This window comes from Perognathus longimembris, chromosome 1 (assembly GCF_023159225.1).
Source record: "Perognathus longimembris pacificus isolate PPM17 chromosome 1, ASM2315922v1, whole genome shotgun sequence".
NCBI lineage: Eukaryota > Metazoa > Chordata > Mammalia > Rodentia > Heteromyidae > Perognathus > Perognathus longimembris.
The window spans coordinates 106,991,358-107,008,043 of NC_063161.1; the positions used below are offsets into that span (position 1 = coordinate 106,991,358).

At 44.8% G+C, this 16,686-nt stretch overlaps 1 protein-coding gene and 1 pseudogene across 1 annotated transcript; one reads left to right on the forward strand and one right to left on the reverse strand.

The window, feature by feature from the left end:
* Nucleotides 1–2,254: 2,254 nt before the first annotated feature.
* Nucleotides 2,255–3,133, forward strand: LOC125355570 (annotated as a pseudogene).
* Nucleotides 3,134–4,505: 1,372 nt separating this feature from the next.
* Nucleotides 4,506–9,178, reverse strand: LOC125352586 (NUT family member 2G-like). The gene is made up of 6 exons (XM_048347768.1): nucleotides 8,736–9,178; nucleotides 7,733–7,861; nucleotides 6,717–6,856; nucleotides 5,966–6,261; nucleotides 5,556–5,672; nucleotides 4,506–5,234 (listed from the first exon to the last, which is right to left on the reverse strand). The coding sequence occupies exons 1-6, from the start codon at nucleotides 9,176–9,178 to the stop codon at nucleotides 4,506–4,508; spliced, it is 1,854 nt and encodes a 617-aa protein (XP_048203725.1).
* Nucleotides 9,179–16,686: the final 7,508 nt, after the last annotated feature.

The following is a 16,686-nucleotide window of genomic DNA, read 5'->3' on the forward strand; positions in this document are numbered from 1 at the left end:
ATCATGCACATCACTATTGAGCCTTTGTCAATCATTCCTATATATACCTTCCTTTTGTCTCAGTGAATGTCTAAAGTCCTACCTAATTTATCATGTCCCATTGGGGGGTATGTATTTATGAATGATTTACATATGTATACATATATACATATATATTTTCATATTCAGTATGGTTACTTGTAGGAAACTATGCAACCTATGTTTCTATGACTCTGTCTTACTTGACTTAATATATTTTTTTCCAAGTCTTGAATGGTATAATATTGTTTTGCTGATGGATAAGTAGAATTCTTTTTTTTTTTTTTTTTTTGGCCAGTCCTGGGCCTTGGACTCAGGGCCTGAGCACTGTCCCTGGCTTCTTCCCACTCAAGGCTAGCACTCTGCCACTTGAGCCACAGCGCCGCTTCTGGCCGTTTTCTGTATATGTGGTGCTGGGGAATCGAACCTAGGAACTCATGTATCCGAGGCAGGCACTCTTGCCACTAGGCTATATCCCCAGCCCGAATTCTTTCGTATATATACAACACTTTCTTATCCATTCGTCCACTGAGGAGCATCTAGGTTGATTCCATATCTTGGCTATGATAAACACTGCTGAAAGAAACATGATTGTGCTTGTGGCATCGATGTGGCATTGTTTGTATTCTATTAGATACAGCCTAGGAGTGGGATTGCTGAGTCTTAGATAGGTATCTCTATGTTTATTCTTTCAAGGAATTTCCATGCTGCTTTTCTACTTGTTATTCTATACTTTTTTACATTTTAGTCTTCTTTGGGTCATTTACTTAATTTCATCAATTTGGTGGATGTGCTGTTAATGTTTGGGCATCTCCTAGCTGGCTTTGATGGCAACACTGTGGTCCCAGTGATGTGCTGGATTCTGTGATTTCTGCTTTGATACTAGCAAACTCGAAGGAGTAAAGCCAAGAAAAACCTTAGAGTCTGCTGGTTCTTGATAAAGCCAATGATTCAACCAGGAGAATGAGGAAAATGCTTTTGAGTGTGTGATGGTATTTGGGTTGCAACGCAGGCTTATGTTTGCTGGGCAAGTACTCAACCATTCAAGTCCTAAACCTAGTATTTTTCTGTCAGTACATCCTTTTCTGCTTCTGTTGCTGTTGTTTTTGTCTGTATTCCATCTTAGTGATTTTCCTTGGATGCATACCTCCTCTCCAACGTTTGCTTCTCAAGTTGCTGGGACATGCACCACCAGCCTGCAAGAACAAAATTTATTGACTAGCCTAGGACTGTACAAGTGTGACCCCTACTGAGAATCAACCTCTGGATCCCAGCAAGCTGGAGAATCACAAAGAGAGAACAGAAATAACAAAGAGAGGTAATAGGCTAATAAAGTAAGGAGTTTTTATGTCTAATCAGGGCATAAGTGGAGATATCTCCAGAACTTAGGTGGTCTGCTCTTTCACGAAGTTACTGATCTGCTATTTTTGGCCATGAGATCTGGTAGGTACCTTTATAACAAAGGTTAAGGCCACAAAGGAGATACAATAAAAAGAAAGATAGAGAAGTCATTATGTTATCTTACTCCAGTCATCTTCTCAGACATCTTCAGATCTAATGAGGAGTCAGTTTTGTCTGCAAAATCAACCATCATGACCTAGTCAAATATACCATGAAAAATGACCAAGAAAGTGTTACCATGTTAGCCCATGCCCCAGAGGTGCCATTCACAGCAAGGTTAGTGCAATACTGGTGATGCATTGCCCAGCTCCATGGCCTTCAAAATTAGTGACATGCAAATCAAAAGGAATGAAGCCAACGGATTCATTTAGTAACTTTTCTTGAAAAACATAGAACAATTTCTCAAGACTTATTACTTACATTCACTTAGAACCTCATGATCTTGCCCTTTCAATGTGAGTTTTCTCTGTAGTTTGTTCACAGAAACATCTTTCAGGTCTCCAGAGACTTTTACAAACATGCTGCTTTCAAGGCCAGAAAAGTGATCTTGCAATAATCTAACTAACACATGAGCACGCACATTGTAAAGAAAGACGAGGGCATAAATACACAATTTGTTCTTTGGTGTACTAGGATGAGAAATGAAAATGACTTTTGGTCAGAGCATTCTCAGTAGCCATCTATTTTGTCAAAGAAATTCAAAGGCTACAAGATACAGAGTAAGAATGGCTGATACTGTCACAAAGATGGTATAGGAAACATGCTGGGCAGTTATGGCTCTTGAAAGCTTAGCTACAAAGGCGTGGGAGGTCCGCGCGTCCCTGTCTGTGGCAAGATGAGCTCCATTGGCACCGGGGTGCCCGGCTTCTGCTGACTCCCTTTCCGGAAAGGACATTGATGGAAAGCCCCTGAACAATCCCTGGCAACACCTTCTGCCGCAAACCAACAAGAATGCGGATTCTAGAAACTAAATTATGACCTGTCAGCCTCTACCTTCTCTCCAGATGGAAGTATTTTTCAAGTTGAATATGCTATGAAAGCTGTGGAAAATAGTAGCTATTGGGATCAGATGTAAAGATGGCATTGTCTTTGGGGTGGAGAAGTTAGTCCTTTCTAAACTTTACGAAGAAGGTTCTAACAAACGGCTTTTTAATGTTGATCGGCATGTTGGAATGGATATAGAAGGTTTATTGGCAGATGCCCGTTCTTTAGCAGACATAGCAAGAGAAGAAGCTTCTAACTTTAGATCAAACTTTGGCTATAACATTCCACTAAAACATCTTGCAGACAGAGTGGCGATGTACATACACTCTTACACACTGTACAGTGCTGTTAGAACTTTTGGCTGCAGTTTCATGTTAGGGTCTTACAGTGTGAATGATGGTGCACAACTGTAAATGATTGACCCTTCAGGTGTTTCATATGGTTATTGGGGCTGTGCCATTGGCAAAGCCAGGCAAGCTGCAAAGACAGAAATAGAAAAACTTCAGATGAAAGAAATGACCTGCCGTGATGTGGTTAAAGAAGTTGCAAAAATAATTTACATAGTACATGATGAAGTTAAGGATAAACCTTTTGAACTAGAGCTCAGTTGGGTTAGTGAATTAACCAAAGGAAGACATGAAATTGTTCCAAAATTATAAAGGAAGAAACAGAGACATATGCTAAGGAATCTCTGAAGGAAGAAGATGAATCAGATGATGGTAATATGTAACATTTTAGAGTCTGTTATAAATTTTGGACACATTCCCATGTAACTATTTAACCCAGTGGAATATACAGCTTACTGACCAATTTTCATTAAAATTTTGTCTTTTTTTTTTTTTTTTTTTGGCCAGTCCTGGGGCTTGGACTCAGGGCCTGAGCACTGTCCCTGGCTTCTTCTTGCTCAAGGCTAGCACTCTGCCACTTGAGCCACAGCGCCACTTCTGGCCATTTTCTGTATATGTGGTGCTGGGGAATCGAACCTAGGGCGTCATGTATACGAGGCAAGCACTCTAGCCACTAGGCCATATCCCCAGCCCCAAAATTTTGTCTTCTAAAAAAAAAAAAAGCTTAGCTACAGTAAGGGACCTGTGCAGTAAACACCCAACACCCCAAGTGAAGACATTCTCTTAGTTTGACACAAAATCTGGAAACTGACTTCACACAACTCTGTTGTTTTTCAGCAACCCATGCTGCCAGCCCTGAGAATGAGCCCTGGCACATTTCCTGCTTTGCTCTGCACCTTCTAGAACCTCTACTTAGTGGTGGCTAATCATTAGTGAGACTCTGGCAGGTGAGGAAGATTTGAGCTACTTGTCCAGGTTGAGACAACATGGCCAAGTTTTCCCCAACCAGAGACTCTCAGCAATCATGCCCAGAGTCCATAAACCAGGAAAATCTCTAGCTATTCTGAGTAAAAATGAAAAGGGAAACCCACAAAGCATCTCCAAGACAGATATTTCTCCCACTGCCAGACAGCATGGCATCTGCACTAATAGGGAGAGAATCATTGCTGGGCTTGTCAACAGACACAGCTACTTCCCCTCAAGTCTCTACTTGTTTTCCTCTAGAGCCACACATTGGGCAAGACCCTGGCAAGTTGAGAAATTCTCAAGCCAAGATTTAAACCTATTCGGGGCAATAGAAAAAAGCTTGGTAAAATGAAGCCCATCTCCAAACTAATTCCAGAAAACCAGCTAAAGACAGGGAGGCTGAAAGCACAAAACTGACTCCCTACTATATGTTCTTGGGTCATGTAATGATGTGCATGAGCATGTGTGCACCACAGATCCTGACAACCCTACATCATTCCCTACATAGCCTACTCATTCTGTGGACAGCCCAGACAGCAGATCTGCTATTCAGAGTACAGATTCCAATCAAAATATCTTTATTTACGCTGCACAATTACAAAGCCCCCCATGTAAAACTCTCCCATTCTAGTCTCAATGCACCCTCCCCTCATTTCCCCAATTCCCACTGCCCTCCCCTTTCCCTCTACTACCCTGAGGACCCTGGATCCACACTAGGTGAGGAAGACCTTTTGCTTCATGGATTTCAGAATGCGATCCAGGAGACATCTCACTCAGGCCCAACTGGCTTCAATGCTTTTTCTTCTTCCTCTTCCTCTGACCTTCCAATGCCTCACACTTTCTCTTCTGAGGCAATGAGGGCTGAATCTGCCCTAAAGCCAAGTCCTGCTTTGCAGAGCCCTCAAGGCAAGGTCCTGGGCAGGATTTCTTTACCAGGATGCATGAGGCCCCAGTGGGAGACCTTTTCTTGGACTTGGCAAGTGGAGGAGGACCCACGCTTTGGCATCTTCTCTTGGGCAACGAAGGCCTGAGGGCTTGGTGTCCAGAGCAAAGGACAGTGGTGGAGGCTCTGGGGCTCTGTGATGTTCCCCAGGGTAGGAGACTGTACTCAGAGCCCAACAAGGAAGTCAGGCTGGGGACACCTTCCTTGTCCACCCTCCTGTTCCCTACTACCTTGCAGGGAGTCCCAGCAGGAGACTTTCCCATGGGATTCACTGCATCTCCAGACCCTAGATTCTGGGGATGGGATCCATGTCCATGGGGAGAAGCAGTGGGCAGGGTGGCTCCCACTGAAGGAGACCCTTGACCCCCCTGGAGGAGAACAGCAGCATCAGACATCAGCTGCTCTGTACTGGTGCCATCATGGCTCTGATCATCACTGGAAATGATTTGCAGAGTGCTGGTATCTCCACTGACTACTTGTTGGTGGCTCTGGTCATTTCTAGGTGCATTTTGGCACATGGCAAACTCAGACGCACCTGAGGCCACTCGAGGTGCCCCAAGACGTTTCTCCACTATCTGTTAAAGGAAATGAAGTTACTGGCTTTGCATCCAAAGAAAGACAGAGGCTCAAAGTAGAGGGAACGACTGAGGGGTCACCTCTCTGGGTTGCAGAGACATGCACATGTGCTTCCCACCTCCCTACTGAGTCTCTTTCCAGCTCTGCATGCTCAGCTCCTCCCTGGCTCCCCTGTCCTCTTCCTTCTTGTCCACATCCACATCTACCATGAGGAATAATCTCAAGAGCCATGCAGCCTAAGGCTAGGCTCCCTCCCTTAGGGTTTTGCTGCCTTTCTTGCCGCTCCTGATCTACTTGCCTACAGTCCTTCCTGTGTTTACCTGGTCAGGGGTGAGTCCTTCTTCTTTTTCCAGCTCCTCAATTAGGGCCACGAGATCCAGCTGTGGTTTGGAGGAAAGCAATTCTTGCAGGAATGTGGGATGAATGATGGCCTCCACCTGGGAACAAAGGAACAGGGTGTCAGTGTGTGTAGAAAGGGGCAATCTGTGCCAAGAGAACTTTGAGAATGACCTCCCCAACCTGGTCCACAATCACAGAAATTGAATATTCTCTCGCTCTCTCTCTCTCTCTCTCTCTCTCTCTCTCTCTCTCTCTCTCTCTCTCACACACACACACACACACACACACACACACACACACACACACACACTGTGTTGAGCAAACAAGAAAGCATGCTAAATTCCAAGGGCCAGGAAAACTAGTAGACAGCAGAGCTGGAGATGGAGCCCACATTTGATATGAAATCCTCCTGGGAGCAGAGCTGGTCAATGAGGCTCAGGAGCTCTGGGTCTGAGCAGATGTCATCAGCATTCTGCTGTTGCTCCATTCCCTCCTCTTTGTATATTCCCTGAGACTTGTGAGTGGAGAGTTCTGGAAGGCCCTCCAGCCAGTCCATGATGGCCATGTACTCCTCCACGGCTTCAGGTGGGATCTCCTCAGGTGCCTTGGTCTCTGGTGGCTTCTGGCCTGTGGGTGCTGATGGTTGGGTAGACACTGCCTTGAGGCCAGTCTTGCTGGAGTTGCCTTCTAAGAGAGAGGAAACCAAGACAATGCATGGATGGGGAAACCAGCTTTACCCCATGATTGCTGAGAAGCAGTTTACTAGAACTACACAGGCCAAAGGCCAGCATAGACACTGGAGCAAGAAGAGACACTGCAAAATGCAAAACACCTAGGACAGCCATGTGGGACCAAATGCAGAACACTGACATGCTGGTGGTCTGCCCATCCAATCCCTGATCCTGAGCAAGTGTTGTGCGAGGTGCCAGGATAGTGGAGAGAGGAACTACAAACATAGCCCCAATAATTACCATTTCCATGCCAACTACATCAGAAACCTCAAGCTCTAGGGGTATTTTTTGGTTCCATTGTAAAAGCAATTCCACCACGTGAAAGAGGAGCCCTGGATATGGACAAATCCTTCCAGAACCCCTTTGTCCATCTTACGCCATGGACTCTAGTGGACCCTTGAGAGATTCTACCTGGCTGCAGGGGAATGTCAGGGAATGAGTGCTTTGGAGAATCTGGTTTCGATGGAACTGCAGGAGGCTGGCATTGGATATTCATTATCCCCTGCAACTTTGAATTCTCCATCTCCTCTGTAGCCTCAAATTCCATGAACCTGGGAAACAGGGAGGCACAGAGTGATTTGATTGATTTGAGCCCCAGCCCCAATTCCCAGCAGGAGAACGTGGAAGGTACAGTACATTCAAGTACTTGTCTAGTCCCAGAAGTTGCAAATACAGGGTGAAACCCAAAGGGAAGTTGATACTCCACATCAACTAGGACTAGCATGGAATCGGTTCAAGACCAAGTGACTCAGGGAAAGTCTTCAGTGACTCAACTTCTAGGCCAGGTGCTCTGTCTGGCCCCATAACCATAAGAGCTGACTGTCAGAAGCTGATCAGGGATGTGACTGAGGCCAGAAAACACTAAAACTAATGTACCAGATCGAGCAATCTAAGCCTGGAATCAGAAAGCCTAGGAAGATGTCCCAAGAGACAGGACATAGAAGTCAGGGCAGAATAGAAGCTGACCTGTGTGGTGGGCTTCCCCTTACTGTTTCTATTATCAACACTTTGAAAACATGAAGTTAAAACTGACAGTTTCTAGATCAGTGATGTTGCCCACAATCCAAGAGCCACCAGTTTCTGTTGAGGGAGGCACTCTGAGGCTGGAGTAACATTTTCCCTCACTTCTTTGTTATGATGGTAATCTTTCTTTGGCTGGTTACTCCTCTCTCTAACAGAACATCCACATCCTGTCAGGTGTGGACCAGGCATAGTGGGGCTTGAATTTCTGAGGACCACACTTAGAGCATGGCCCACACCTCAGGTAGACTGTGCCAGTCCCTGGGCAAAAGCTGTCAGGGGAAAGGAGTCTTCTGTGCCTGTCCATACCCTTCCTGGCAGTGTGCATGACGAGCCCCACTACACCCAGGTGTGCAATCTCTGTCTTCCTCCACCACACAGCCCCCAGTCCAGGGTTGCTCACTCACTTGGCCGCCATCTCAAAGTAGCTCATGCGTTCGTAATTGCTGATGCCTTCCCATTCCTGAAGGCCTCTCCACAGGCCCTCATCCAGGGACATGGTGGGCTTGAGCCGGGCCAGAGACCGAAGCACTGGGCTGCAATTCATCAGCATCAGCCATAGTCCACAAGTGACCCTCCATTCCCAGTTGCCACAGCCCAGGACATGACCTTGATCTCCACACCCCTGCTGGCCTCTTGTCCTGCTCCAGGGTGGGCTCTTATTTGCAGGTCTCTCTTACTGACCACAGAAATCAGTAGCAAGGGCACTGCCCGTCCCCTTCCATGTTCCTATCAGTGCTTTCTATTATTGTATATTATAGATGGAATGATGTTTTGTTGTTGTTGTTAAAAATTGACATGTTGAAGCCTTAATGCCCCTTTGATGTTATTGGGAGACTGGTCTATGGGTCAGCCTAGCTTAGGTGCAGTCATGGAGATGACATTTATTCCAAGGACAGGACATTGCCCATGAGAGACAGGAAGAGCAAACAAAGCTACCTCTCCTCCCTGGGTGACACATACAAGGCTACCATGGGGAGACCCATCTTCAGACATGGAATCGGCCTATGTCAAAATCTGAGGATTCCATTCTCTGGCCTGTGTGAAAGGAATGTCATTTCCACTACTACTAAGTGTTCCACAAATGTGCATGATGGGCTGAGCTGAGTGGCAAGCGCACAGAATGGTCTTGAGCCTAAATACAAATGGTGGCTCCCTTTTGCCCAGCTGTTCTGAGGGAATTTGTACTCTCTATAAGGCTGATCCTTCTTGAAAACTAAGATGGGTCTCACTCACAGGGGCACCATGGTGTAGAGAGATAAGGCACTTTTCTTGCCCTCATGTAACTCTCCTATTTCTATGTGTGGTTTTCCCGCAGGTGCCCTCAGCCTAAGGATGTCCTGGTCCTTATGGTTGGATCCCCATGCAGCAGCTCAGCAGGAGCTCCTGGTTCCCAGAGGAGGCACTCACATGAAGAAGCAGGCAAGTGCTTCCACATCAGGAGTCTGTGGAAGTTTCTTCCAGATCAAGGTCTTGAATTGCTGCCAGCGCCGAAAGTTCTGATAGACGCTGGGGGTTGGAAGCTTGGCCTGGGATGTGGGCAGACTGCCCTCTGCACGGGGCCTCTGTGGCCAGGGTCCCCACTGGCTAACCTGGGGCATGACGGGAGGATGGTGGAAATCTGGTGGTATGGCTAGAGGGGGTAGGCCCATGCACAAGCTGTCTTGGGCAGCCTGCCTCTGTGCAGTGGTGGGGACAGTCACTGCAGCTTGGGTGGCTGGAGCCAGCAAGGGTAGTGGAGCAGGGCCCACTGGACCCAAGGTCCCAATAGGGACACTCTGAATGAGAGGAGCCTGACTGAGAATAGTTTTTGGATTGTATAAGGGCACTGCTGGGCTTCCCCCTGCCCCCATAGCTACAGTGACACTGGAAAGGCCTGTCCCACTCAAGTTGCAACTTCTTCCTCCTGATGCCACAGCTGTGCTGGGGAAAGCAGGCAGCACCAGAGGGCCCCCCAGAGGAGGAAATGCTGCAGCCACTAATGATGGTGGTGGGGGGGGAGGCTGCTTCATCAGTGACCCATGTACTGGGCCTGGGGCAACCATGTGAAAGGGCAGGGCTGACAAAGGAGTTCCGGTGGCACCAGGGTTCAGGCTCCTGTAAGTTGCAGGCACTGCACATGCTGCTGGAGAAAGAACAAGGGTTCATTGAAGAGGGAAGAGACACAGGACATGTGCTCTCTAGTACTTGGAATTACTGAGGCCTAAGGAAGGAAGGTCAGTAAGTCAGCACTTGAAGTGGTGAAATGGTGTGATTTCCAAATGTCCCCAAATGAATGTCTTGCTGTGTCCCTCTCTTGTGATTTAATCCTGCAGAGGACTTGCTCTTGTTCACCAACACTCCCTCACCTGTGTGCTGAGAGTAACTCCTTGGCTTCTTCTGCATCTGTGGCCCACCCTCCAGCATCCCAGGCAGACAGTCTACTCCCTGAGGGCTCTTCCCTAGGAAGGGGTTAATTTCCTCCCATATGGCAGCATGATCCACAGGGCATGCTTGCTGTTGTGCAGGAGATCCTGTCCATGGGCATTGCTGCCTCCCTAATCTTCCCTATGGAGGTGTCAGATTCAAATGAAACCCCTTTAGCTCCTCAGCTTTCCTTTTCCTGATGCTGTAAATGAACCTTTCCTTCTCTTGTTTAATGTAGCACCAGAAGTAAAATCAGCAAATGAAATCTCTAAGCTAGCACCTTGGGAAGCCCACAGTATCCTCATAGCACACCCCCATTCAACCTGAGGGTCTTTGAGCTGGCACATTCCTGCATAAACTACTGGAGGCAGATCCAGAGCCATTGGTGTGGCTTATAACTTGTCCTTGAACAGCCAGACATGGCTGCCGAGGAGCAGAAATGTCCGGGAATGGTGATTGGTTAATCAATGACCAATATTTCCTGGAGATTTTCACAGTCACTGTTCACATCAGAAACCTGTGACCCTGTTCTATTTTGCCGCAGTCCTATCAGGGATTGGGCAACCAAGATCCAGGTGTGAGCCTGGTACACAGTGGGGAACAGTGTTGTAGTGAGATCCGAAGGACCTCATTTAGGAGCTGTGAAGAAGAGTTGTATCCTCAAGTCTAACACCTAATCACCTGATGTCTCTTTAGTAACAAGAGTAACAGCAGTACATCCTCCTCACACAGTGGACTGGAATAGATGTCCGTTCTGAATGGGAGGTGGCCAGGGGCTCTGGGCTGTGCCCAGTGAAACAGTCTACAGCCTCATCTAAGATACCATATTCTTAGAGTCCTTCTGATGACCCTCTCAGGAGACATCATCACATGGCCATATTTGTCCCCATTCTTCTAGAGGAACTTGGGAAAGTTCAGTGCTCTACTACAACGCAATCTGTTAACTCAGGTTGGGAAGGTAGGGAAACACTTAAATTGGTAAGAAACTTTCAGGGTTATCTGGGAGTTACAGGCCCTGGGCCCTGGCTTTCAGGCTTACCTCCTTTTAAAGCCATCCCCACAGGTTTGGACATCACCCACAACTGTCTGGCAGCCTTCAAACTGAGAAAAGTCAAGTGGAGAACAGAGAGAGCAAAGTGGCTCCAGCTGCTTCTCAAGGTCCAACCACAACTGGGAAAGTTTAAATTTAAATAGCATTAGAATGTGGGGGTCAAGACATTCTACAGTGGGGGAGGGGCAGGGATCCAGTAGGGCTGGGTAGGGAGTTGACAGACATTCTATTAAGGGCTCTGGCAGGTGGACCAGAACCTCAGTTACCTTTAAATAATGCAGTGGCAAGAGGACTCATGGGTGCCCAGGAGACTTTAATAATCTCTCTCAGGTGCAAGTAACAATGTTTTTGCTGATGTTTTATTTCTTCATGGCTTCATCCATAAGCCTGGTTTCCTTTCCTTCATCTCAACATGTTTCCTTCTTTTTTTTATGCTTTTCCATTTTTTTTTCAAATTTTATGATCAAGCTGATGTACAGAGAGGTTACAGTTTCATAGTTAGGCATTGGATACATTACTTGTACTGTTTGTTACCTTGTCCCTCATACCCCCCTCCCTCCTCCCCCTTACCCTTTCCCCCCATGTGGTGTTCAGTTCACTTACACCAAAAAGTTTTGCAAGTATTGCTTTTGTAGTTGTTTTTCTTTTTTTACCTTGTGAGTCTCAATTTTTGGTATTCCCTTTCAATTTCCTAGTCCTAATACCAGTATACATGGTTTCCAATATACTCAGATTAGATTACAGAGCTAGTGTAGGTACAACCACAGGAAGGTAATACAAGAACATCATCAATAATAGAAGCTACAGATACACATGGGACATTGAAAGTAGTTACAACTGTGATATAACAATCGTTTCCATAACATGGAGTTCATTTCACTTAGCATCATCTTATGTGATCACAAGGGTATAGCTATTGGGCTCTTGTGATCCTCTGCTGTGACCTGCCTAAACCTGTACTATTATTCCCAATAAGGGAGAACATAGAGTCCATGTTTCTTTGGGTCTGGCTCACTTCACTTAGTATAATTTTTTCCAAGTCCTTCCATTTCCTTACAAATGGGGCAATGTCATTCTTTCTGATAGAGGCATAAAATTCCATTGTGTATATGTACCACATTTTCCTGATCCATTCATCTACTGAGGGGCATCTGGGTTGGTTCCAGATTCTAGCTATGACAAATTGCGCTGCGATGAACATTGTTGTGCTGGTGGCTTTACTGTGATTTTGTTTCTGTTCTTTTGGATAGATACCCAAAAGTGGGGCTGCTTGGTCATAGGGGAGTTCTATATTTAGCCTTCTGAGGAATCTCCATACTGCTTTCCAGAGTGGCTGAACCAGTTTACATTCCCAACAACAATGAAGTAGGGTTCCCAAGAAAAATAACCATATTTCCTTCATCACAAGAAAGTTCTTGAACACTTTCAATGGTTTTGTGATCTCTGTCTTTCAGCTCTGTTTTTCATATATATGTATGTATTTGCATGTGTATATCATACATTTTGTATAATGTGTACATATGCAGAGTGTGTATGCATTGTCTACATACTCACACATAATTCTGGCTAGAGATGATTTGGACTCTGAAGCATCCATTATAGCCTCTACACTTCACAGCTGTTCAAAAGAATTTAAGAAATGAGAGGGCAGAAAACCCTAGAATGAAGGTGCTTCCTGTTTCCCTTTTCATTTGTTTTAAACATTAGAAATTCTCTATCTTTTTTTTCAAATTTTTATTATCAAAGTGATGTACAGAGAGGTTACAGTTTCATATGTCAGGCATTGAATACATTTCTTGTACTGTTTGTTACCTTTCCCTCATACTCCCCTCCCTTCTCCCCCTTTCCCTTCCCCCGGCCCTGAGGTGTTCAGTTCACTTTCACCATCAGTTTTGCAAGTATAGCTTTTTAGTTGTTTGTCTTTTTTTTACCCTGTGTCTCTCAATTTTGGTATTCCCTTTCAATTTCCTACTTCTAATACCAGTATATATGGTTTCCAATATACTCAGATAACATTACAGAGATAGTGTAGTTACAACCACTGGAAGGTGATAAAAGAACATCATCAATAATAGAAGCTCCAGATACACATGGGACATTGAAAATAGTTACAACTGTGATATAACAATCGTTTCCATAACATGGAGTTCATTTCACTTATCATCATCTTATGTGTTCATAAGGGTATACCTTTTGGGCTCTTGTGATGATCTGCTATGACTTGCCTAAACCTGTACTAATTATTCCCAATAAGGGAGACCATAGAGTCCAAGTTTCTTTGGGTCTGGCTCACTTCACTTAGTATAATTTTTTCCAAGTCCTTCCATTTCCTTACAAATGTAGCAATGTTATTCTTTCTTATAGAGGCATAAAATTCCATTGTGTATATGTACCACATTTACCTGATCCATTTGTCTACTGAGGGGCATCTGGGTTGGTTCCAGGTTCTAGCTATGACAAATTGTGCTGCGATGAACATTGTTGTTCTGGTGGCATCACTGTGATTTTGTTTGTGGTCTTTTCGATAGATACCCAAAAGTGGGGCAGCTGTGTCATAGGGGAGTTCTATCTTTAGCCTTCTGAGGAATCTCCATACTGCTTGCCAGAGGGGCTGAACCAGTTTTCATTCCCACCAACAATGAAGTAGGGTTCCCTTTTGGCCACATCCCCTCCAACAATTGTTATTGTTAGTTTTTTTGGTGTATGACATTCTTACTGGGGTGAGATGGAATCTCAATGTTGTTTTGATTTGCATTTCTTTTATGACCAGTGATGTAGAGCACTTTTTCATATGTCTCTTGGCCATTCTCATTTCCTCATCAGAGAAGTCTCTTTGTATTCTTTAGCCCACTTGATGAGGGGGCTATTGGTTCTTGGCAGCTTTGTTTTGGAAGAAGGTAATTTTTGTAGTTCTGCATATATTTTAGAGATGAGGCCTTTGTCCATTGAATGGACAGTAAAGATCTTCTCCCAGTCTGTGGGCTTTCTGTTTATCTTGCGAGCTATGTCCTTTGCCATGCAGAAGCTCTGCAGTTTGATGCAGTCCCATTTGTCCAACCTTTCTTTGATTTGTAGCCTTTCTGTGTAATTGTTAAGGAAGTTCTGTCCTGTGCCAAGGAGCCCAAGTGTTTCTCCTACTCCTTCCTTTAGTGTTTTCAGGGTGTCTGTTTTTATTTCAAGGTCTTTAATCCATTTGGAATTGATTTTGGTGCAGGGTGATATATAAGGATCTAGTTTTAGGTTGTTGCATGTGTTGAACCAGTTTTGCCAGCACCACTTGTTAAAGAGGCTATCTTTCTTCCAAACTATTGTTTTAGCTCCTTTATCAAAGATTAAGTAGGTTAGTTCTGTGGGTTCATTTCTGGGTCTTCAATTCTGTTCCATTGGTCTTCAGGCCTGTTCCGGTGCCAATACCCAGCTGTTTTTATTACTATAGCTTTATAATACAGCTTGAAGTTGGGTATTGTAATTCCCCATCCCCCTTGCCCTCTCCCCCCATGAGTTGTTCAGTTGGTTTACACCAAACAGTTTTGCAAGTATTGCTTTCGTAGTCTTTCGTCTTTTTATCCTGTGTCTCTCGATTTTGGTATTCCCTTTCACTTTCCTAGTTCTAATACCAGTACACACGGTTTCAAACTTACTCAGATAAGATACAGTGATAGTGCATGTATAACCACAGGAAGGGGATACAAGAAGATCATCAACAGTAGAAGCTATGGTTTCACATGGCATGTTGAAAGTAATTACAACAGTGATATAACAGTTGTTTCCATAACATGGAGTTCATTTCACTTAGCATCATCTTATGTGTTCATAAGGGCATAGCAATTGGGCTCTTGTGATCCTCTGCTGTGACTAGCCTAAACCTGTGCTAATTATTCCCTATGAGGGAGACCATAGAGTCCATGTTCCTTTGGGTCTTGCTCACTTCACTTACTATAATTTTTTCCAAGTCCTTCTGTTTCCTTATGAATGGCTCTTATCTCAAATAAACTACTAAAAAAAATCAGACGTGAGGCGCTAAGAATCTGGCTTAATGGTAGAGTGCTTGCCTTGCATGCATGAAGCCCTGAGTTCGATTCCTCATTACCACATACACAGAAAATGCCAAAAGTGGCATTGTGGCTCAATTGGTGGAGCACTAGCCTTGAGCAAAAGAAGCTCAGGAACAGTGCCCATGCCCTGACTTCAAAACTCAGGACAGGCAAAAATAAATAAACAAAGTCAGAAGTGGGCAGTATCTCACAGCCAATACTCAGGCCCTGAATTCCAGCCTCAGGACTGTCAAAAGGAAAAAAAAATAGTAAGATGAATTTTGACCAACTACAGGTTAATGTAAGGCTCTGATAATATTTTGCATAGGTTCACCTAGGTTCCAGTTTTGTGTACAATAGTAGAATAGTAAACATGAATTGGAAGTTTGAATTGGTGGCTGTTAGGTGTTTGAGATTTGTCAAGCAATCAAGCACTAATTGTGAACATATCTGCATGGCAGTTACTCTAACTACCTCTTAAAGAATACCTGTGTTTTCACTTGCAATTGAGCATCATTGCTAGTTCTCAATGTCCAAAACACAAGAAAATTAATACTTCTCATTGGTGCTGTGACAAAAAGACATTGCTAGAAAATTCCTCAAAGAGACATGGGATGTGTATGTGGAAGAATTCCAAAGGAAAATTCCTGCTAGATGAAGGACTTCACTTCCAACTGGGCACCCTGCAGATGGGAAAGAAGAAGAGTTCAGAAGGACTTTTCCATTTTGTGAATTTCTTGGAAATAGAATACTGTTGGCTAAGGTGTTTTGACCGTAAGGGGTGTGTGAAGTGTAACCCGGGCCATGACAGAATGGAAAGCAGAGCATCTCATGTCTGCAGCCTACAGTACTTCTCCAAGTTTTGCTATATTTATGTGGGTTCACGGCTCCACGACTCTCCAATTTCCTGTTTTCTTCCACTTGTATTTCTGAATGAACTAGTGAATATTTCCACCAAATGCCTGCATGGTGTTTGGTCACAGTGATGGGAGTGAGGACACACAGTGGCTGCCCTCTGCATACCTGCAGGCTTCAGTCTTCTGTGTCATGGAAGAACTGCTTTCTTACATGCACCTACCTTTCTGTTCTGTCTGGCCACCTCCCTGTACAACTCTCCTTAGGTCTTACTTGGGGGCTATGGATGTAAAGGTGTAATGAGATTATTCCAGCTGTAATTTGTGAAGACACACCATGCAAAGATAATGCCTCAAGCCACATTGAGTGCTGAGAAGGAAACACCAGTGAAAATGCACTGGTGAAAAACCCTGAGTTTCAGAAGACAGATGCCCCTCTACCCTCTCAGAGGCAACTCGCAATAGTAAGAGGATATATTTTGTCCTTGGCACTTTGCAGTGCACAAACTTGGTAGTGATGGCTCCAGGACGTTCCTGCTGTCCTGTGGAATTAGAAATCATAGGAATCAGGCTGGGGATATGGCCTAGTGTCAAGAGTGCTTGCGTCCTATACATGAGGCCCTGGGTTCAATTCCCCAGCACCACATATACAGAAAATGGCCAGAAGTGGCCCTGTGGCACAAGTGGCAGAGTGCTAGCCTTGAGCAAAAAGAAGCCAGGGACATTGCTCACGCCCTGAGTCCAAGCCCCAGGACTGGCCAAAAAAAAAAAAAAGAAATCATAGGAATCCTGCAAGTTCCATGAAGGAGAATGATGAAAGTCTTAGTAACTCAGGATAGTTTTGGTTTTTTTCTTTTTTGTTTCTGATTGAGCTTTTGCAATAGGTCACAGAAAGGGAGGGGAAAAGTGAAGGAAAGAGAGAGATTAGGAATGAAAAAAGTGATTAAAAGCTACCCCTTACAGGGTAGAATATTGACCCAAATAGGCTAAGGCTTTCAAGTCCAGTAAAGCTATCA